The following is a 22,599-nucleotide window of genomic DNA, read 5'->3' on the forward strand; positions in this document are numbered from 1 at the left end:
GGTAATGGCTGTCCATGCAGTTTCCACCTCGGTAGGGAATCCTAGATCGAGAATGCGATCGGCGAAGCGTTCAAGGCCTAGCCAAGCTGCTCTGTGGATCAGCAAGGGAGGCCAGGTAGAAGTATCAGGCTTTGGATTCAATGAGACGATGCGGTCAAGCATGTTCAGCATCGTCTCCTCATCACCGTAAGCTGCAGCGGCTTTAATGACATCCATGAGAGCTGGTTCGTCCATGTCAAGCCCCTTGGCGAGCGCTAGGACGACCTCAGATTGACCCTTTGAGGCGGCCTCAAGCACGCCCCGGCGTGTATCAGCTTCATCTCGCGCTTCAATGACACCAACCAGGCCGAGTCCGGCAAAGATAGGGAACAGAGTATCCAGACAAACAGGATTCCGCGTGATAGGGTTGGAGAGTGCCCAGTAGCCCCTTGCCCAGTTGCTCGCCAAATCGGCAGATGCGGACTGGGAGAGGATCTTTGACAGCTCCGGTTTGGGGTTGCTGGCGACAAAATGATGTGTCCAAGCCTGGAGAGCATACGAACACAGGTTCCTTCGATCTGCAAATGTGGGCGTCTCGAAGGCCTCCGAATCCGAGACATTGAAGGTATTGCCGATATACTCTTGCACGGATGGTTGAGAAAGGTATCGGAGGCAGAAGCTTGCAATGTCGAAGTGAGCAGTTTCCTTAATGTCGCCCCAAATAAACCGAGATTCGGTAGACTTCTCGCTATCGACGGCCATGAGAATGTTTCTCAGTCGTGGATGCCAGATCTTGACCTCGTTGTGCTGTACCACGACGATGCCGGCAAGCCATCGTTTGATCTTAGAGAAGAGGCTGTCTATGGCTTCTGCATCGGGCGCAACATGGCCCTCGTCAGTTGAACTCAGTGAGAGGACAGTTGCGAGTTCCCAGACAGTGAGTGGCCGTACGGAATAGAGAATCCACGTCAGTAGCTGTCGCAGGGTGTCCGGCTCAGGGGTATTCTTGAGAACCCAAGCCAACAGCCGTTCCAGGTTCCGGTCGTCATTGGCTGCTGCGTCTGCGTCGAGCGCCAAGGACTGGAGCATGGCCTGGATGGAGACTTTGCTGGGCCAGTCTTGCCGTGCGGCTGCTTGTTCCCTGATGACGTGCTTGACGAGAGGATCGTATTTTTCAAGGTACTTTAGCTGCTCTTCAATAAGACTAAGTTCGAAGTGAAGTTCAGGCCGCGCTGTGAGCAGTCGTGCCATGTCATCTTTGGAATCGTCATTGACAAGGTTCGTTGAACCCTCCTCTTCACTTGATTCGGCATCAAGGTTAACGTTGACACACCAAGGCCCGTCGAGCTCCTTTGACAGGGCGTCAGGCTTATGGCTTGTGACGACAACCTTCCACGAGTTCTCACTTGCCTCCGCAAGATAGGCAAAGTTGTCGAGGAACTGCTTCCGCGAGCCCTTGGTACACTCGTCGAAGTGGTTGATGACGAACATGACGTGGTCTACCTTCTCAGTGAACCTGAAGCGCTCAAACCAGTAAAGGAGGTCGTCTTCTGTCCATCCACGCTCTTCGTGGAAGCGGAGAAACGTCGTCTTGATACGGTCGTCCACGGAGGGATAAAAGCACAAGATTTGCGTCAGAAAAGTGGCGAGCATGTCTCTGACAGAGTCGCACCTCACGTCGTACTTGTCGAAGGAGAAGTAGAGCACCACGCAGTTCTTCATCTTCAAAGCTTGCTCTTCCAACGAGTAAAAGAGCTGCTCAGCTGTTTCGCGGACGCGTTTCGTGCCATGCAGGTAGAGCATCTGCGGTCCACGATACTGGAGCCAGTCCTTGATATGCTGAGAATTCTTGATTGTTGCATTGTCGTCCTTTGCGGTCTGAAGCGGAAAGACGGGGGAAGCGAGAGCCAGTATCTCTCTCTCCCATCGAAGTTGCTCTGGGCTTACAGGAGCACTCACGGCTATCAATGTCACACGTCAGCTATATGATCACTATTGCTTTTCAAGGGTTCTCTTCAAAGGGGCATTACTTTCAACGAGCTCTTTGACGCAGTCTATCATCGTGGACTTGTCACTAGGCTCTGGTATTCGCTTCTCCATGGGTATTCCGATTGTTGCATTGTAAGAGTCAAATGCCTTGAAAAATGTCAATTCGAATTTCCTGTGATAACGTAGAGATCGCCTCTCCTTGATCTCCTTGGGTCATGCTTTACCTTGTTTATCTTCGCCCAAACCAAATCTTGATAGTGGACGCTTACTGCGCGAGTGCGAAGAAGGACCTTGGATTCGGCAAAAAGGCCATTGATCTCTATTGCAGCCGCTGCGAATCCCGCAACGGCAGATGCTGGAGGACGGACTGTTGCTAATCCTGCTTCAAAGTCGGCGAAAAGAAAGCGGGACAGTCTGTCTTCCATGTCGAAGTGGTCAACGCTTCGATGAGGTGAGCCATGAAATACCTGCAAACTCTCTTGGTCAGAACGACGGTGCTTCTCGTTCAAGTAGAAGCAGTAAGACTCACCATGATACGGCTCATTTCTACAATGTCCGCCCAAGTCTTTGCATCAAGATTTGCCGCGACTAGAGCCTGGTAGTCATCGCATTGTTAGTCTTGGTAAATACCGACGCCAACTGATGCGAACAAGACTAGACTCACATCTTTGACTATGAGTCCCCCAATATCATGGGCAACAAAGACGATGAGCCGTTTCTACAAACATTAGTTAGCAAAGGACCTGCAAGAGCTTACGAGAGGCCTCTTTTGGAGATATACAGACTGTTTTTTCATGCCGTCTTCGAGCAACCAGCGCCCGCAGCAACTTGAGGGCGCAGTTACGGATGGCTTGTCGGCTTCGTCGACCACAAAAGAGCTGCAATGGATCATACTTGAAGCGGAGATCCCTCGTTGGATCCTGTATGTCTATATAACCCGAGACCCATTCACTGCTGCCGGAACCAGGTCCTGCGCGGTATTCGTCTAGCCAGACTCCATAGACGCCATGGACTACCACGAAGCTGAGAGGAGGAATCGATGCTTGAGTACCCAAGTTGCACATTCAGGAGATATGTAGATCAAGGGTCACTTACTCTATAGGCGTGGTGGATTCTTCGGTAATCTCGGGCTTCATGTCCCAATAGACATGAAGGGGTTCGGCATCTGGATCTATTTCCTTCTCAGGAGGCTTCGTCCCAGCCTCTTCTTCATCGGCCTCCGTCTTTGAAGATGGGCTATCTTCCCCTGCGGGTTTTTCATGGCTCTCATCGGCGGTAGTAGGTTCTGTAGTATGCTCTTCTTGCTCAGTCTCTGGCGCAGCTCCTGGCTCTGGTGACCCGCCCCTTGACGAGCCGGAAGCGCTGGAGGACGATGAAGACTCGGAATCAGACATCTTGAGCGGGATAAGTATACAAGCAACCTGTCAAGTGCGAGTAGCTCAGACTCTATCGTGCAAGTATGTTTGGCTCCAGAGATTCTCAGTCCCAATCGCGGCAAAGTTCGACGTGAGGGAGATGGGGCGGAATATTCCCTTCACAAATTGCGCGAGATAATATCGAGTGAGCCAGAGCCCTATCCCGCATCCACCATGAGGCGACACACCGAGAATGATGGTCTTTGGCAGCAAATAGCCAAAGTGTATGAAGCAAGTTGGGGCCTGCCAAAAGAATCCTGACTCTGCCAGACACGCGACAAGCAGGAGAGCCTCACCACAGACCTGCCCACAACGACGAGGACGAACCCCTCCAGAGGCCACTCGAGCTCGCTTGATCAAAACCCAGGCAGGGCTGAAGGACGACGCAGGCACTCAAGCCGGGGTGGTTTACAAGTACCTCAGAAGTACTCCTCCCGAAGATCTGACATGCATACTTGCTAGTACAGTACTCCATTTTGATGGCATTGTTGTTGCAGGCTCGCTCGCGCATGCTGCAAAGGAGCTGACGATCCATCAGCTGAGCCCATATCGACGGACATTGGCCCGCCTCTACGTTCACTGCGTTTCACAGAGGGGCTGTGCATGTCTTCTGCAGGACAGAGCCTCACCGTCTCGACGCACTGTGCCTTTCTCCGGGCCGTTCCATGTTGAACGAAGGAAGAGGAGAGCGCTAATAAAGAGGCGGGATAAACAACCCCTGACCCCTGTTGACCATGCTGCATACTAGTATTGTAGAACTAGTAGTAGTAGTTGCTCGACACACCGCGGTTGAAGCCATATCGACCAATTGAGTGAAACTAGACGGCGACAACTGTCCGAGCAGAGTCGGTGATCGGTACTATCTTGAGCCGCAACTGTACGAAGAAGAGTTGCTGCGGTCGCCTTGCCGCTTAAACCCAGAACAACCAGCACGTCAGCAGACAAAAGCCCCTCATATGAAACAGTCAGAGTCTGGAGAAACGGAACTCTCTGAGTCATTTTCACAATGCCGGAGAGAGGATGCAGTGATGATGGTGGGATCATCTTGGCGTCCTACAAGCGGTCCAACCGACGCTATTCAGGACACTATCATCTCACCCACAGCCTCGTGATGCAACCTGCGTGTGCGCACGAAGTAGGTGAGGTGCGATTGTGCCTTGTATGAAGCCTATGTAACTGTAGTAATTAACTAGGATTTGGGGTGGATAATGTGCTGTCTCTCTTCCCTGCGACCTTCACATAAACACCATATCTCGATCGTCCCCCAGTCTATTTTAGTTGTATAACGATACTACTGACCGACTGATCTCTTCATTTACCAAAGTTCAGCTCAATACTGACGCAAAACACTACAAAGAGAAATATCTAGAGCAATCATGGATCGCGACATCGACAACGACCAAATCTCAGACGATGAAATAGACGATGGCGAGCTCGTCGACTCAGACTTGGACGAGGATCTCGAGGAGACATCTATTAGCATTGGCCTGAACAAGACGGGCGAGCGTGGCAGCGGCTACCATACGCGCAATGACCCGTCCAACAAATACCAGCGCCAAACCGTGACAGAACGCCGAGGCATCATTGAGGTCCGCTGCAAGTCTCGAGACGTCATCCACGGTGTTCTGTCCAAAGAGACTGGAGAGAACGCAACACTTCTTGTGTACGACTTTTACCTCGACACGACCCGAAGATCACGGCGAATCGTGTCCGCCTCGCTCGAGTTCGAGTTTGGAAGCTCCGTCTCCGGAGTCCCAGCGCCCCAAGTCCAAGCCATTGCACCCGCAGGACGAATCACTCTGCTGCACTCGACCCAGGAGGAGTCCGTCACTCAGGGCGCCGAGCTGAACGCAGGCGCGGGCGAGTTCGGCGCCACTGCCGGCGGCAAAGTCAGTTGGGAGAAGACCGTGAGCCGCACCACGAGCGACGATGCCCGCGTGACGGGACACATCTTCAGCGACGACTATGGCAAGGGCGTGGGCGCCAGCTGGACCATCCACGAGAACACTACGATCAAGTCCGGGACGCCGAGCTTCCTGCGGTGTGCGATCCTGCTCAATCGCGGGTTTGACGACAACCAGTTTCAGTGCAAGGTGAGGATCAAGGTCGAGGCGGACTGGAAGTCGGAAATGGGCCGGTTGTTTGGCTCGACGCCGGCGGACGATCCCATCTTGTTTGATCCTGATATGCCTCCGACCAACAAGCTGCGCAAATATGACACGGAGAACCTGGGGTCTATTGATCTGGACGAGTTTGTGGACATTGTCTTTGACAAGAAGTTGAAGAAGAAGGAAGAGTCATAAGTGGAGTGATTAGCAACATCACGAGGCAATGGAGAGTAGACAGTTACTGATTCCATATTGCATCAAGTGAGTGGTGTTGGCCAAGAGCCATGGAACCATTATACACGCCATGTCAGTATTGAAGGTCGTCGTACATACAGCCAAATCACCACAGACAGACAGACAGACAGTTGAGTTCAACCCGCTGTAATCAGCAAATCAACGATTTGTATCGTGTTGCACCGAAGCCTTACAACTAGTGTCATCTCCTCCCTATCTCGGCCGGAATTTCCCACCTTGGAACCATTGCTTTGTGGACTGATGATGCCTCTCTTTCAGTGCGCAAATGCTAGTAGCACGGAAACGCCTCACCCGACTGCTGTTGTCCAATCACCCGAGAAACAGACCCGGCCAAGTGAACAGGGGGGAGCTTTAGTTCATCAGGTCCGTGTAAATCCTTGCCATAGCAGACTGTAGAACCGTCTGACTGAATATCCCCCTGTTAACTGTCTCTAGCCTGGGTTTCAACAAGCCAGAAGGATGACAACTAGAGGAAATTCACGCACAACTTCGCTCGCATCTTCTCAGGGCTTGTTTATGACCCATTTGGCTACCTGCATAACTATCAAGAGCGGAGTTACCAATTATATACTTGTAGTTTTTGTCATGGGTAACACGTACCTAGGTAGACTCTCTCTGTACCTATCTTTAGGAGCGATAGATTGAAGCACAAATGGCGTGTACATCGACTCTACTTACCAACCCTGTCGAAGGATCAGGTGGAGCAACCAGCGTCGTAACCCAAGTCTCGCCTAGGCAATGCTACCGTGAGAGAACCCAGTTGATGCGAGGCACCAAGAAAGAGGGGCCGTGGTTGGGGGCGGAAGTTGGTAATCGCGGCTCAAAACTGCATTGCCTGGTGTGGTGTTGAGAGCGAACTTGCACCGTGAACGAGAGCCCTCTTTGCAAGAAGTCTCACTCGCTATTATTTGTTCTTTTCTTTGTACGACGTGTATGCGGCAACTTTGAGCCATGAGTCCCCTAATTGACGACGAAGAGAGGGATGCTGGGCCTCTGGCACCAGAAGAGGAAGTTGAAAAAGCAGACTCCAAAGCTGGCGATGACTCGAGTGAGGAAGAGTCCGACAGCGACGAGGAGGAGGGAGAAGTTACCAATCGAGGTGGCAAGCCTGTCAAGGAGCTTCTCGAAGAGGTTCTGAAAGGCATCCAGGATGGAACCAGAGACCTCACAAACGAGAGCCAGTTGAAGGCTTTTAAAGCCAGTGGCGGCGATGGCCATTACTTGGCGTCCAACACGGCAGACGCTCGCCAGCCGACGGCTCTGCACATCATGGCGGCCATGGATAAGAAAGAGTTGCCCAAGCTGGATGGCAGGATGGAACCGCTCATCAGGTTCCTGGTAGAACACGAGAACGATCTTCTCAGGATACAAGACCGATCCGGCCATACGCCGCTATTCCTGGCTATTGAATCCAAGAAGGAGAAGATGGTACAGTGGATGTGCGACTCCCACCCCAGAATCAGTGACATCCTGGACATCTCCAGCAACGACAAGGACAAGATGAACTGTCTTCATATCGGCGTCGACAAAAGAGTCAAGTTCCTGGATCTCCTCATTGACAAAGCCGAGCCCACGACTCTGGCAGCCAAAGACGGAGACGGCAACACGCCGCTTCACCTTGCCGTCGAGTACAAGAAGTGTAAAAAAGAACAACTGGACATTATTCAAAAGATCATTGCCAAGAGCGACGTCGCCGTACAGCGCACTCCAAACGGCGACTTCAACAACGACGGACTGTCACCGTACCTTCATCACAAGGAGAGCTGCCGCAAAGCACTAGCCAGAGCAAAGGAGAAGGAGAGAAAACTTGCCAAAGATGAGAAAGCACGTGAAAAGAGTGCTCGTGCTCGTCCGGACGGCGGCGATGCCGATGCCTCGAGGCCGAACAAAGAGGCGATCCCAAAGCCGCAGGGACCTGCAGGACCTGCAGCTCCTGGAGAGCAGGGTCCGGACCCCAGCAGTCGCCCGGATAAGAGACCCAACATTCAGATTGACTCGTCTCGTACGAAATACGGGGGGAAAACACAGCCCATAGTCAATGTCAACTCGCCGGCAGTGGCCACAGCACCTCAGCTTGTCAACAGGGACGACAAGACGCCAGCGTCACGAGCAGCTGATACACTCGCAGTGAAGCCAACGGCAGACACGAGATCAATTACGGACGGTGGTCACAAGTCCAGGATTGACGAAGCCACGCTCAAGGGCGTAGAGCGCCTTCTCAAGCTACACTACCTCCGTTCGCGCAGTTACAATGCTGCCATGGAAATTTTGTATGGACGCAATACTACTTCAGGTGAGTAAGAGAAAAACCCCTTTCAGCGGAGTTATATGGCATGAAAGGAGAATCATGGACGGGAACCTTATACTGACCTACTTCTTCTGAAAGACTATGAGTTATACTTTGACTTATCAGGGCACGGCAACATCACTCAGACCGGTCTAGAGAATCTCCTGTCCAAACTTCGGTTTGAAGACATTCTCCAGTACGTAGCCATACCGAGGCTCAACGTAGAGGTGAACATGAACACTGCAAACAGCAAACGATCCCGAGCGTCAGGCCGTTCACACAAACAAGACGGCGAAGGTCGACGGGATCTATGCTACATCTTCGATCGCCTGAGGAAGAAAGGTGTCAAGACCATTCTCAAGGTCATCATTGATGACTCGATGACGCCGGCACACAGTGATGAGGCCATCGAGGACGCCTTGAAGTTCATGGACGTTGAGATTTGGGATTGGAAACGGACAGATTTGTGCTCCGAGGTCATCTGCAGAGTGGCAGCAAAAGCTCGCGAAGTCAACCTCTACTGGAGCGGCAACAATGCAGTGCTCAGGGGGTGGAGCGAAGAGGGAGGCTTGAAGAAGCTCGGGGAACTCAAAACGGTCTATCTTCATATACAGCAGGTATGATGGCATCGCTCCTCATCTAGCATCCATGGTGCTGTCCCAACTGACTTTGCATTCCCAAGGGCCTTGAATCGCACAGCCGCACAAAGCAGAATGTCGAGGACTTTTGCGAGCGCATGAAGAAGCTCTGCCCCGACGTCACCGTTCACAAGGAGTGGCCGATTGTCCAAAAAGATGCCATGGACGCCAACGCTCTCGCGGCCGGCGACCAAGGCGAGCACTCAACCAAACACGAGTGGCTCCAGTGTATGAAGGAGTTCAAGAGGCTGCTCTTTGACGCAGAGCGTAGTTATTACGATCATGGGAACATCAAGGTTGACGAAAGCATTGAGGAGCCCATCAAAGTCGCCCTCATTGACGACGGCGTGGATGTCAAGGATCTGGAGTTCAACTTCATTGGAGGCCGGACGTTTTGCACGCGAGACGAGGAGCATAATCTCAATGATCCTTACTATGTGTCCAGCACGGGACATGGAACGATCATGGCCAGGCAGATTCAATCCATGTGCCCTCGGGCGCAGTTTTACATCTTGCGGTTGGAGGATCATGCTTCGGAGGAGGGAAGCAGGCAGATTACGGCCAAGAGTGCGGCTCTGGTATGTCCAGCTTGAGAGCACATTCCCCCCCCCCCCCTTAACAAAATCCTGTGTAAGATCTGACCATCATCCAGGCTATCAGAGCAGCGGTGAGAAAAAAGGTGCACATCATTTCCATGTCCTGGACCATCGACCCTCCCGAAGACGAAGAAGAGAGGCGCTTCCTCGACGCGGCCATTGTCGAAGCTGCCAACGCCGACATCCTCATGTTCTGCTCGGCCAGCGACAAGGGCGCCAAGCAGAACCTAACGTATCCCTCCAAGGCAACGACCAAGATATTCACCATTGGCGCGGCGACGGCTTCAGGCGCGGCAGATTCCTGGGTGGGCAACCTCGGTAACATCAACTTCATCTTCCCCGGCACCAAAGTCGAGATGGACGGGCCCCGATCCGGCACCGACACGTCGTCGCGAGAAGTCACTGGCTCTTCGGTGGCGACGGCTCTGGCCGCGGGCCTTGCTGCCCTGGTGCTGTATTGCGTGCAGGTACGCTTGTATCTGGCGACGGATCAGGAGAAGCAGAAGGCGAGGCGAGACTTCCAGCTGCTGAAGAAGCACGAGCACATGATGAAGGCGCTCAAGGACATTGGCACGACGGAGGAGAGTAACCACAAGTTTATTGAGGTGTGGGAGGTGTTTGGCAAGAAGGTGGAGGAGAAGGAGAGGTATGATCAGGATAGATGGCTGGATTTGATTGCTGATGTGGGCACGATTCTGTGTAGGAAGATTGGTTAGACCAAGCTTGCCATATCAACTCGTAGATGTATCAAACAATCAGCAAATGAAGAATTGAAGAACAGCTATACAGCATGAGAATTATCGGCTCATATTGCTTCGCCTTAGTGTCACATAACCCATGCTAATTATAAGCATGGAAGCCATCTCGTCAATAAGACGGCCTTTGCATTCCCCCGTCTTACACGACAAGCCATCCGTGCATCCTCTCCCCCCAGAAAGCAGCCCTACGAGCCACAGCATAGACGACACAAACAAATGAACGCGAGGGTTGCCAGATCCGGAATTCGTTTATTCATCAGCGACTGTCATTCGCCCGACAATTTGCGCCGGTTCGTGCGCCAGGAACCCGCAGGTTGAGCCGTCTGGAGATCCATCTGCTACTATTGTTAGAACGCTGTCGATGCTGAACTTGACTCGTTATGGATAGCTGAATATGATCGTGCCTTGAAGATTTCCTCTCTGGGAAATTAGCATGTATGAGATCTAGGATTGTAGGATCCGTCGATGGAGATGGTCTTCAGCCGCAGAGATCACCCCAATCCCACTTGGCAGCTCAGTTCTGTAGAACTTGTTCGCGTCAAGAGGGATTAGAACTCTGTGGTCGTCAGCTCAGTCTAGCACTTACATGTCCGGAAATAGAACCTGAGAGAGAAATCTCAAGTCTCCCTGACTCTCGCACAGCTTCCTCAGATTAGGCACCGTAGGCGTCGAGAGATGGAGGGAGAGCTCCCAAGCCGAAGAAGAGTTATAAAAGACTTTCATGTCCTCCCCCACATCGACTCATCACCTTCGACAACCATCTAGTCTTCGAAGCACCTTGCAGCAGCTACAACAGCCATCTCGTCCTATCTAATCCACCAATCTCCAACCTCATCAACATGAAGTTCACCGCCATCATCGCCTTGGCCGTGGCCTCCCTCTCCGTCAACGCCTACCCCATCACCGGCGACACCGTCAACTGCCGCTCCGGCCCCGGTACCAGCTTCGCCATCAAAAAGACGTACAAGAAGAGCCAAGACGTCTCGGTGACCTGCCAGACCTCCGGCACCAGCGTCAACGGCAACTCCATCTGGGACAAGACCTCGGACGGCTGCTACGTCGCCGACTACTACGTCAAGACGGGCTCCAGCAGCTACGTGACCAAGAAGTGCGACGCGGGCCCCAAGCCCCCGAGCGGCGGCGGCGGCTCCAAGATCCCCGGGCCCATGACCAACGACTACCCGTACAAGAACCAGTGCGGGCCGGCCGACAAGTGGGCGTACTTCAAGTGCCAGTGCACCAGCTTCGTCGCCTGGCGCATCAACGAGCGCCTCGGCATCAAGTTCACCAACCAGTACAAGGGCACCAACTGGGGCAACGCAAACACCTGGGACGAGGCCGCGCGCCGGACGGGCGTCGTGGTCAACAACAAGCCCGTGCCCGGCTGTATTGCTCAGTCCAACGCCGGCAGGGCGGGACATGTTGCCTGGGTGTCCAAGGTTGATGGGGACAAGGTTACGATTGAGGAGTATAACTGGGCTCATCCTGAGGGCTACGGCACCCGCACGGTGGCCAAGAGCAGCTTCAACTACATTCACGTCAAGGTGTGATTTTGGTGCAGTAGATGTCTGCAATATCGAGAAGATACCTGCAAATGGTACTTCAATCTCGGGGTGGAGAGGGGATTGAGAGTGTTGCTTCTTATATAGAGTCGTCTGTATGTCCAGTTATAAACTTCTTTCATATAGTCTAACATTGTATTGCTTCCATTTTCACCTCTAAGTAAGACCTAAACAAATCATGGAATTGCATAGGAATCATTTTGTCTTGATTCGGGCTCTTTGGCCGAATTAATGCTGCCGTCACGAACGAAGGATATCTCTATCGGTGTAACATTTTCTCTCTTCTGAGCCTTACCACCCATATTCCTTCTTGCTCTGTCATCATCACAACACACGATGAGCGTTGTCTCGGACACGTCCGAGGTGCCTTCATATATCCTTTGCTGGAAGCTATATACGTTGCCGGTATCGTCTTGAGTACATGTAACTGACCCATATCCCATTCAGACAACGTCCTTTCTAAGTCTTACAAAGAGCCTGAATGAATAAGCAACAACATCTTACCTATATATAGCACTTGGCCTGATTACGGTCCAACAAGGCGCTTCGCTGAAGACGCCGAGCAATGAGCAAAGCCCCTGCGACGCGGGCCAGCTACTGCGATGGCTGCCACTGGCCTGTCCGCGTGAGCGATAGAGCGTATTACAGATTTTCCTCACTATGTTGCCAGCATATCGCCTCACTTATGACACAACTTCTCCAATCATGGTCAAAAAGAAAAGGACGATGAAGCATCAGCTCAGCTTGATGACCCGTCGAGGAAATTTCACAGGCATTCTCAACTGACTCTGATAGAAGTACATACTACCTCGTCTTTCTCCCTTGTCATACTGACAATAACTCAATGCGTCATATGCAATTCATTAGATACTCGTACCTACAAACCCATGTGCCGCATGTAGTCAGTCCCCCCAGTGTTCCGGTTACCAAGACTGTCTCGATCTTGACCCTGCAAATTGGCTCTCAGCAGATCTTGTTTTTGACATGAATGCCTCAGACAGTGATGTCCCGATGAGATTATGAAACATATGAGGCGGCCATCGCCATCGCCATCGTCACAAATCGTGCCGTGTCAAGCTGACGGTGGAGCACTCCCTCGGCGGCTATTCTTCCCTTAGCCATTCAGCATTTGCCATCGTCCGTCCCTTGCATATCCTGGGCTTCTCAGTCTATCGTCTTGTAGGCCTAGCTATCCGCTTTCCAGGCTCCGGGATGACCACCAATCTGGATCAGATGCGGTCCAAAGCCTGGCCCATGCGTTGCTTCTCTCACTAGTCTCCGAACAAGGACGGGCGACGATGCGTTTATATGAGCGGCTACTCCCTCAAACTCTGGGGCAATAAGAAATCATAGACTTGAACTTGCTATAGCTTTTGCTGTGATATCATCTGTGTATTACTCCTTTCGCCATCTACAGCTTGACTTCTAGGGAAAGACCACCGACATCATGGGTAGCATCGGCCATGGCGAGAACTATATTCTCGGTAGGAATTTCGTTGAGAGTGTGAGGTAAAATACATTCCTTTCACTACTTTCCTTAGTGATGAAAGAGACTCGCATGTAAACGACGGTTGACTAACATGTCGCTAGACTCGACGGTCAACACTTCTTGTTTCGGCTACAGAATGGCTACACCATCGATCCCCGAATCCCTATCAGTCCAAACACTAAGATTGCAGAGATGGGCACAGGAACTGGGTTAGTTTGGCTGTCCATATAGGGCGTATCTTCTATTCTTCTGACTAGGTTAATGTGACAGTATCTGGCTGCTCGATGTAGCCTCCCAGGTTCCCTCAACCGTTCAACTGGACGGCTTCGACATCTCAGACGAACAGTTCCCCAACCAGTCCAGCCTCCCTACCAACATGAGTCTGAGCGTCATGGATGCTTTCGCTGAAGTACCTGAGAAGCACCGTGGCAAATACGATGTTGTGCACATGCGGCTCTGGTGCGCCGTCGTTCAGGGAGGAGATCCATCTGCCTTGATTAGGCATGCCACCCAGTTGCTGAGTATGTACATTCTTCTTCCATTCTGTTGTGGTAACTTGAAGCCTTCTGCCAGCATATTTTAATGTGCTGTGAAAAAGAACCTGGCGGCTACCTGCAGTGGGAGGACTGCGATCCCAGTCCGCACCACATGGTCATGAAAGGCGTAGAGGTCGAGGCCCTGTACTCGTACTTTTCCCGAATTCACAAAGCATTTAACATTAATCACTCGTAAGTTGTCACTTTGGCTTGGATATTCAGTACACATCACTCAACCGAGAATGTCTAGGTGGCTCGAGAATCTACCCACCCATACAAACAACGCCGGTCTCGAGGTGGTCCAGTTCACGATGAGACCCTTTTCACAATCTTGTGTCCCCATTGTCACAAATTCATTCCTCATGCTCCACATTGGGCTTTTGAATGCTGCCTACAGGGCTGGTCTTCCGTTCTTGCCCCCTCGTGAGGAGGCCGATAACGTGCTGGCTGGGGCACTCGATGCTGTGAAGAATGGAGGATCGTACCACTACACTACGCTGGCCTTGTTGGCGCAAAAACCTTTATCTTCATAGCATAATGCACTAGAATGGTCGGGCTCATGGTTGGTCTTTTGCCATAGCCTCATGTATTTGTACTTTTGACTTTTCAGGATAAAGCACCCTGGTACCCAGCTTGTCAGTTCAAGTTATGATGGACGCATTTACCTTTTACACACGAATTTCTTTAGACCTTTGACTTTGCGTATCGTACAAGATATAATAGAATTTTAATCCCAAATATTTCATATATCATTATATGTAAAATACGGAGAAGAAAGAGACCTTGTCAGATGCCGCTTCGAGAAGAGGCGGCTTTGATAGCGATCTTGAACAGTCTCGAAGTCAATCGCTTGCCCCATAGACAGAATGTTGATTTAGTACAACTTTACTGACACGACGTAGCATTATCCGTATGTATAGTTGGCCTGAACAGTGCAGATAGATTGCCCATGTCTTCAGTTGAAAGTTTGATATCAGCATGAGACACGGGGATTTTGAGTCTCTATACATATAGATGTGCAGTAGCTCTTTGCAAAGCAATGTAGATCGAATCTCGACTATATACCTGCGGATGTCGAGAGTATCTGCAAACGCAATTCTAGCCCTCAAGGACCAAAACCAGGCTCCTACAACTCCTCAGCATCACGTCCATAACTACAGATCCTTTGTGATAGTAACCCTAGCGCCGGCTCTTTTTGGCAATAGTAGATTTCCTAGTTAGACATAAAGGATCGTCTGGGTCTCACCTCCTTGTTGAATATAGATTAGAAGAACCTGATAAAGGGGAGAAGAGAACACGGCTCTCAAGTAGGGGGCTAAACTGACATATGGCCGCAATTAGGCAGTTCCAGTCAAGATCCGCCAGAAGTCAGTGGTAGAGGATACTGCAATATCTGCTTTCACGTTTCAGATGCTATGAGATGGAAGAGCTAAAACAAAGCTTGGCTGGGCTCTGCCGAGCACCAAATTACCAAGGACAAGGTTGAGATCTGGTCTTCTGAGAGATTAACTAAACGCGAGAGCTGGGCCATTATTCCCAATTCTTGACACGGAAGAGAAAAGTGACACGGAGAAGGGAAGTCGAATGAATGATTGTCAACTGATCAGCTACCCTTAGGTAGTGAGAGCAGAAAGTGGTCGTGTGAAAAGCCTCGTATTTGCCCGTTGAGCTTATGAGTGATATACCGAAATGGACGTCGAGAAACAATCCAGAACTTCCGCTTCTGCATTGACAAAGTTTGTCAATTACTGTTCTTTTCGTGAAGAAGTGAAGCAAGCCCTTCTATGGTCTTGTAATATGCTCCGAAGCGTACCGTTTCGCGAAGTCCGGTGCCACGGTTACGGCCAGCAGAACATGTACATAGCCCCTTACAAGAGCAAGATCATGAACCCAACGGCGGCCAGCAGCCCAAGACTCCGTCTCTCGTCCCAGGGCGCAATGCCAGGGGCCCCAAACATATGATTGCTGCTTTTCGGACGGAGGGGAACAATGTCTAGTGAAAGGCTGGTCAGCAGGTGCCCACTTACACCTCTCATATGGGCTTCACGGCTGGTGCCCAGACCGACATCTTTTGAGAGCTTACATGTGCTGCCTCTCTTGATGGCACGTACTATGTGTGATGCACTCTATCATTTTGGTCCAGTACTGGAGTCTTGTTCACAGCCTGCATTCACGGTACAAACATGTCTTTACATGGAAATACTGTACATAAGCTTGGTTTCCTCGCGAATGTTTCTGCTCACAAGGCTCGGAGCAGTCATTTTGCAGTAAGAAAAGTAATATCCAGGCATTTACTGGGCATCACACCACATGCAAATTTGCGTACCTGGTCCTTGTTCTCGATGATGGATCAGCCAGACTTTGTCTTCACCAGCGAGCGAAGTGACTCACGGCCATATCTCAAGTGCAACTCAGTAGCTATAATATGCATATTGATCAATAGAGTTACCCCAACACATTAGCTACTATGGTAAGGTAGTATGGCTGTCCATTGACTTCCATGATGTTTACTTTGTTTGGGTAGTGGCGGCTTGTAAGTGGGCTCAAGAGCCATGTTGTGCAGCATGATATTGTTCAGCGAAGGTATGCGTCAAACTTCTCACGTGCATGTTGCTCTATGGCATAAACTCAGATATAGAAATCTCAACTCGAAAGCCTCACATAATCTCGACACCATGCAGGCAAACTTCATCTCGTAAGTTTGTGTATAGGAAGCATTCGCTTTGTGTTTCCAAGAATAGAAGCAGCCGAGGCTCGTGCGACCCCTGCCACGATTACATCAGACTCTCTTTATCGATAAGAACCGCCGGCCAGCTTGTCCTCAACACCAAACAAATTGTTGCCAACCTTCACTTCACCACAGCATTACAAGAGCACGATGCTTCAGGCCATACCATGTCGCAATTTCTCTCCATCATAGGGTGGTCCTTCCTACCCAACGTGAGCATCCCCCCCCCCTTTGTGTACAAAAGCACAGCTACCATCTCCTTCATATCTACGACTCCAACAAAGCCCACGAGACCCAAGTCCCGTCAACTAACCTCAGCTCTTCAACGCCCCTACAGATTGCAACCTCCTGGATCCAGACCATCTACTATGGCCTCACCATCCGCGCCGGCGATCCCCGCCCGCAGCCCGGCAGCCCGCGCTTCAACCACCACCGCCGCAACATCCACATCCTCGTCATAGCGCTCTACCTCGCCTACACAATCTACGAGGCCGACTACGACCTCCGCCGCCAGGGCTCCTTCTACACGGACCTGGGCGTGCCCTTTTCCGCCTCGGACCGCGACATCAAGTCCCGCTTCCGCCGCCTGGCCGCGCTGCACCACCCGGACAAGACGGGCGCCGACGCCGCCGCCGACTCGGCCGCCTACTTCATCCACCTCAAGGCCGCCAGCGACACGCTGCAGGACGCCGCCAAGCGCTTCGCCTACGAGCGCCTCGGGCCCGAGACGGTCGCCTGGCAAAAGTGCGTCACCGTCAGGGACTACGTCGCCCGCGGCGTCTTCTCGGGCATCCTGCCGCACTACGCCGTCGCCGCCGGCTCCATCTACGTCCTCGGCCTGCTGGGGTACATGGACTTTGGCAAGTTCTACCGCTGGCTGATCCTGCTGAGCCTCTGCGTGTTTGAGATCCAGGCCGTCACGCGCCCGAGGTTCCCGGCCTTGTTGGACGGGCTCAACTTTCTCTTTGCTGCCACGGCTTCTCACCCGCCGTATCTGCCGTTTCAGCTCATTTCGCTTGCGCGGAAACTCACGATTACTATATACATTGCCTTGTCGCAGATTGGTCCGCTGTTGAAGATGGATGCGTCGCCCTCGAGACGGTCTGCTGATGACGACAACGAGCTGCTTCTCCAGGGCCTGAACCGCCTCGAGGCCATCACCGGCCAGTTCGACGCCGACTCGACTCGCCTGATGGACATGGAGATGGCGCCGTTCAAGGGAGATGCAGAGGCTACGGCTAATTTGCAGGGGAAGATGAGAGAGTGGTTGATCCAGAACACGATTCGCGCGGATCCCATGGTGCGTGATGCCCTGGGCACTTCGCTGAGAAAGCGGCGTGTTGATGTTCCTGCTGGCGCCAAGGGCAATAGATAGACAGCGACGATAGAGATGGCGATAGATGGTTTGCATGCCTAGCATAACTTGAATGTGAAATTTGTTCTGAAATGCTGTTAAACAGACCGTGCCTGGTGGCTGACTCTATCTGATTATCGAACTTGAGTCCACATCCAATGCCCAACATCTACTATTCAAAGGGGGCTACTAGGTACCCGTATATAAACGGAAAATACGTACTATGCAAGTTCCCCGTACTGGTGTATCCAGTGACGTCCAATTTATCTTGAAGAAAGTACAAAAGAATGCCTATAACCGCTGTGCACCCCGAGTCTCGATTGGAATGAGACACATGGCCACAAACGCGGCCAAGATCAAGATGGCAGACATGTATATCGGCGTGGTCGAGCCGTCGCCAGGGATATTCGCCGCCAGAATTGGCGCCATCAAGCCCGTCAGTCGGTTGAGGAAACTCGCCACACCTGTGCCCGCGCCTCTAACGGGGGCAGGGAAGATTTCCGGCGTGAAAGCATACAAGACGCCGTACATGATGTTCTGGGCAAACGCTTCGATGCAGGAGAAGATGAGCTGGGCGGTGGGCGTGGTGCCGTACGCTGCGAAGATGAAGAGGAATATTGCCGAGACGAGCGTGGAGCTGGCCAGCGTTCCGCGACGACCGAGGAAGGGAGATGGGTGGTCGACGAGGTACGCGGCTAGGAGACTGCCGGGGACGCCCATGATGGAGGTGATGGCATAGTTGCGGTAAGTGACGCCGGATATTTTCGAGGTTTCGGACTGTAGTGCCTCGCTGCCCGAATCCGAGTCGTGATGAGAAAGGTATTGGGGTAGGAAGGCGTTGAAGAGCGGATATCCCATTCCTATCGTTGCCCAGCAGAACCACACCAGAGAGGTTGCGACAGCCAGGGTCTTGGTCTGGAATAGCGGCCGCAGTCGGTCGGCCGAGAGGGCTCTGAGCTTCTCCTTGAAGATGTTGGACCGCGGTGCCGAAGACACGGAATACCGACGAGCAACACGACTGGACTGCTCTGGATCCTCTGCCGCAACCAGATCGAGAATCTCCGAAGTGAGCCACGTCTTGGCGCCGTTTCGAGAGGCGATACCGTGAACGACAGCAACCGCCTCATGCTGGCGGCCTTGATTAAGGAGGAACTTGGGCGACTCGAACATGCGGAAGAGGAAGAAGCGGATGCAGAACATGGCAAATGTGATGATGCCAATGGTCAAGATAAAGTATCGCCAGCCAATGTCGACGGGCCACTGGGCGATGAAGAACCAGGCGACAAGCGAAGACACCAGCTGTCCGATGGGCCACCACACGGACAGGAGCGTCAGCAGCGAGCTGGAGGCATCCGGCAGAAACTCGAGGAACAAGGCGCCGTCGACTGGCAGATTTCCTCCAACGCCGAAGCCAAATGCGCCGTAGAGGAAGCATACGGCCCCCCAGCTTTGGCCGTACGCAGCCAGAATGCCAAAGATGCTCGTGATGAAGAGCGTCATGTTGAATGCAATCCGGCGGCCGACGAGGTCGGATCCAATACCCCAGAGAAAACTACCCAGGGAGAGGCCGATAAAGCAGGAGCTTGTTGTATACCTCACAGTCTTTTCCGGTATGTCAAACTCGGCTGATAAGGATGGCAAGGTCAGCGAGACGCCCTATACTGCTTGTTAGCGTGCTGCAAGAGATTCGTCAACAACTGGAGTTATCCGGCGCACCTGTAACCATAGACTGTAGGCCATGTTAGTCAATCATTGTATCACGAAGAAGTGAGGAGACGGGCTTCTTCCTTACTTGTCAGCAAACCAGCCGAAGCCACACAGTATAAAGAGCTGCCAGTTGTACCGGCCCATGCCAATGTCTTGGATCGCCTTGTTGATGAGCTTCGATTTGACTGTTGCCGGCTTAGTCGCAGTTCACTTGCATGAGCCTCGCAGGCTTCATCCGTAAGGGTAGCCACTCACTCTCGTAGTCTGTCCATTTCCCCCTCTTGCCCTGCCTCATCTCCGCCCTCAGCCCCTCGATGGTGTACTCGGCAGCATTCATGAGCAACATGCCCTCTCCCTGGTCGTCCTTTGCCGAATCCACCTCGTCATCATCATCATCATCATCATCATCATCATCATCATCCTCTGGGTTGTCGTCCTGCGCTTCAAACTCAACCCGTCCAACCCTTGCCGAGTGGCTGTGAAGATGGGCATCTTCTAAAGAAACCAGGACTCCAGCATAGTCGTCCACCGACTCGGTGCGGCCGAGTCCGGCCAGCCATGAGATGACATGCATGCTGATAAGCAACAGTCGCGCCGGCGCAACCGCGATGAAGGAAAAGCCGAAAGGGACTCAAAGAAGGTTATGGCATTGAAGTAAGGTTCAGCTGTAGAGCATCAAGCTGCCCATGAGATTGAAATGGAAAAGAGACGAAGTTGATCGCACGTCGTCGGAAGCCGGCTGAGATAATAGTTGCCCAGTCTTGTGGCTGATGTGGAATCAAGGCTGTCCGTTCTGCCGTCCGGTTAGGTAAGCCGACGCAAGGGATGGGATGGGATGAATGTCGACGTAGGTATTATCAAGAAGGGGCGGAGTCTGCAAACGGCGGCAAAGAGAGGCCGTGATCGCATCAAGTCCCGTCTGATGAGGCACGTGTCTTTTCCGTTACGGCAAAGGCCTGTTAAAATTGTATGACCACAGACCTAACGAGGTCTTGCGAGGTGCATGAGAAAGAAGGGGCTGGAAAAAGAGCATTGAGACGGTCAGGATTGGGGCTGCACCTTTGCGAGATCGACACCAGATGACAAACAAGTCGGGTCATTAGGGAGCATCAGAGGGAAGAATGACGCCCCCGTGCGCCCAATCATAGGGGTCTCCAGCGCTACTTTAGTCAAGGAGGAGACCCTGGACATGCATGTTCAAGATGCCTTGGCGACACCCTTCGATTCTGGGGGGGGGGGGGGGGGGTTGCAACTCTATCCAAGCGCCCCCGTAAGCAGAGGTGCGTCACACGGGATCTCATCGAGGCCTCAAGTGCTTCTGCTAGTTCCAGTGATATGTGCGAGCACGACGTTGGCCGACGGCTGGATATAAGGCAGCACGGTGGAAAGACATGGATAGTAGTTCTAGGCAGTGTTGCACCGTCGGTAGTCGGGTAGACATCATTTCATTGCCTACCTAACGCACGAAAGAAAGGGCAAGATCCCTGCATCCCTTGCCAAATCCCGAAACTTTTCTGACCAGAGGTATCGTAACATGGAAATCACATCAAATCATCACTAAGTCCGCGAACCGTTCAGCCACCCGCCCATCGTGGCAGCCGCAGTCCCGAAATCATAAGCGTCGTCGTCGTGTCCAGCTAGGCACCGGCCTGCTGTGTCATAGACTCGTAGTAGAACCGCCCAACTCCAACGAAGAAATAGAAAACAAACAGCCTTCTGACGGCCAAGTTCATCAATCAAGCTTCATAGGGAGGCGTCGCCTAGTCGTCGTCTTCATCCTCATCGCTGGTCGCTTCGATATTGGACTTGTCCGACTTGGTCTTTTTGGCGGCCTTGGGCACGCTGGGCTCTTCGATATCCATCTCGTCGGGATCGTCAACCTCCTGGCCCATCGCCCGCAACGCCGCGTTGATACCGGGAGCTGCCTTTATCAGCGCAAGGTATTGTTCGACAGAGAGGGAGATGCCCTTTGCGCAAGCACCTTGTTAGTATCTAGTCCGAAGGGTGGTTTGGGTTGGCCCATCATGTCTGCCATTGTGGCCAGGATGCGTGCGCAATCATACCTTCTTGCCGGGGAGCATCTTTCCGTCCTTTTCGTAGTACTCGCGAATGTTGACGAGGCACATCTTCTTGAACTGGGAGACTCCCACGCGTCGCTTGTTGGACAACTGCGCAAAGCCGTCAGTACCTAAGCGAAGCGCGCAAGGCCTGTTTCATCAGCGACGAAAGCGCACCTCCCAGTATGGATTGCCCTCGTCGTCTTTGCCATCCGGCGCACTGGCAGCAGCGGCGCTCTTGTTCTTCTTTGCGACGGAGGATTGGGGGGCATCGTCGTCGCTGTCTTCGGCCGCTCGTCGCTTCTTGGTGGAGGGAGGCATCTTGTCTTTTCCAAAGAGGGAAGAAGCGATCGTGCGTCTTTTAAATTCGAATCAGCAAGACAAGGAAGAACCGCTATAACAAGAAACACTCGGGATATTTTTTTTGACGTTTGCGATAAAGAGATGCTCGATGCGGCGCGTGGAGCTTCGAAAGTGGGCTGCCAGACGCGTCAGGGCCGGTTAAGTGGTGTTTTACTAGAGCTTCAGGCGGGGGGGGATCTGTGAGATGGTCACGCCAGCTCACGTGCAGCGTTTCATGCATGGAAGCTGGGGAGGACAATTGCCAGAGTGAGGATGCTTTACTTCTTCTACTCGCTATGTATGTTCACTACCAGGTCTTGAGCAAATGCAACATCTTGAACACAAATATACCGAAACAACATGAAGTGTCGTAGAACAAGATCACATGTTTTTCCTCCTGCCGTCTTTGAAGCCCCCAACTCGGATCGTCTCCGTGTTTAGGAACATGAAAATCGGCGCCAAGGGCAGTGCAGCCCATGGATGGAGTGCAGCAGTGGAGGCCGCAGCTCCAAATATAGCGGCTCGAGGCCGCTGCAACTGCAGCGCTGACCCGCATTTCGCCCCTAGAAAGGAGAATTGTGGGAGGCAGCCTCACCAAAGGGTCCCAGTAACTGGAACCTGACCTGATCCACGATTCATCCATTCCAGCACGTTCATTCTCGACTCTCGCGATCCATTGATACCGTCCTCGACCCCCTTCCCTTCCGCAGCGTAACAGTCGCTGTGCCCTGCCTCTGTGTCCATATCCCTCCAGCCTCACCGTCCGAATCCCTCCAGATCCAGCAGCATTGGGCCTCTG

At 52.4% G+C, this 22,599-nt stretch overlaps 7 protein-coding genes across 7 annotated transcripts; 5 read left to right on the forward strand and 2 right to left on the reverse strand.

The window, feature by feature from the left end:
• Positions 1 to 4,759: 4,759 nt before the first annotated feature.
• TRIREDRAFT_108583 (uncharacterized protein) lies at positions 4,760 to 5,686 on the forward strand (the record flags this gene model as incomplete). The annotated part of the gene is made up of 1 exon (XM_006966268.1): positions 4,760 to 5,686. The coding sequence occupies one exon, from the start codon at positions 4,760 to 4,762 to the stop codon at positions 5,684 to 5,686; it is 927 nt and encodes a 308-aa protein (XP_006966330.1).
• A 985-nt stretch (positions 5,687 to 6,671) lies between these two features.
• On the forward strand, positions 6,672 to 10,043 carry TRIREDRAFT_79111 (uncharacterized protein). The gene is made up of 5 exons (XM_006966269.1): positions 6,672 to 6,927; positions 7,938 to 8,039; positions 8,133 to 8,650; positions 8,908 to 9,249; positions 9,324 to 10,043. The coding sequence occupies exons 1-5, from the start codon at positions 6,897 to 6,899 to the stop codon at positions 9,981 to 9,983; spliced, it is 1,653 nt and encodes a 550-aa protein (XP_006966331.1). The 5' UTR covers positions 6,672 to 6,896; the 3' UTR covers positions 9,984 to 10,043.
• Positions 10,044 to 10,864: 821 nt separating this feature from the next.
• Positions 10,865 to 11,758, forward strand: TRIREDRAFT_108585 (uncharacterized protein; the record flags this gene model as incomplete). Its single annotated transcript, XM_006966270.1, has 2 exons — positions 10,865 to 11,569; positions 11,714 to 11,758. The coding sequence occupies 2 exons, from the start codon at positions 10,865 to 10,867 to the stop codon at positions 11,756 to 11,758; spliced, it is 750 nt and encodes a 249-aa protein (XP_006966332.1).
• A 1,276-nt stretch (positions 11,759 to 13,034) lies between these two features.
• TRIREDRAFT_108586 (uncharacterized protein) lies at positions 13,035 to 14,145 on the forward strand (the record flags this gene model as incomplete). Its single annotated transcript, XM_006966271.1, has 5 exons — positions 13,035 to 13,071; positions 13,178 to 13,285; positions 13,367 to 13,597; positions 13,675 to 13,804; positions 13,863 to 14,145. 5 exons carry the CDS (start codon positions 13,035 to 13,037, stop codon positions 14,143 to 14,145), a joined length of 789 nt encoding a protein of 262 aa, XP_006966333.1.
• Positions 14,146 to 16,507: 2,362 nt separating this feature from the next.
• On the forward strand, positions 16,508 to 17,715 carry TRIREDRAFT_22625 (uncharacterized protein; the record flags this gene model as incomplete). The annotated part of the gene is made up of 2 exons (XM_006966155.1): positions 16,508 to 16,552; positions 16,678 to 17,715. The coding sequence occupies 2 exons, from the start codon at positions 16,508 to 16,510 to the stop codon at positions 17,713 to 17,715; spliced, it is 1,083 nt and encodes a 360-aa protein (XP_006966217.1).
• A 270-nt stretch (positions 17,716 to 17,985) lies between these two features.
• Positions 17,986 to 19,975, reverse strand: TRIREDRAFT_79116 (uncharacterized protein; the record flags this gene model as incomplete). The annotated part of the gene is made up of 4 exons (XM_006966374.1): positions 17,986 to 19,350; positions 19,411 to 19,423; positions 19,487 to 19,586; positions 19,657 to 19,975. 4 exons carry the CDS (start codon positions 19,973 to 19,975, stop codon positions 17,986 to 17,988), a joined length of 1,797 nt encoding a protein of 598 aa, XP_006966436.1.
• Positions 19,976 to 21,161: 1,186 nt separating this feature from the next.
• On the reverse strand, positions 21,162 to 21,779 carry TRIREDRAFT_63379 (uncharacterized protein; the record flags this gene model as incomplete). Its single annotated transcript, XM_006966375.1, has 3 exons — positions 21,162 to 21,368; positions 21,465 to 21,569; positions 21,636 to 21,779. The coding sequence occupies 3 exons, from the start codon at positions 21,777 to 21,779 to the stop codon at positions 21,162 to 21,164; spliced, it is 456 nt and encodes a 151-aa protein (XP_006966437.1).
• Between the last annotated feature and the right edge of the window lie 820 nt (positions 21,780 to 22,599).

Source organism: Trichoderma reesei, assembly GCF_000167675.1.
Source record: "Trichoderma reesei QM6a unplaced genomic scaffold TRIREscaffold_12, whole genome shotgun sequence".
Lineage (NCBI taxonomy): Eukaryota > Fungi > Ascomycota > Sordariomycetes > Hypocreales > Hypocreaceae > Trichoderma > Trichoderma reesei.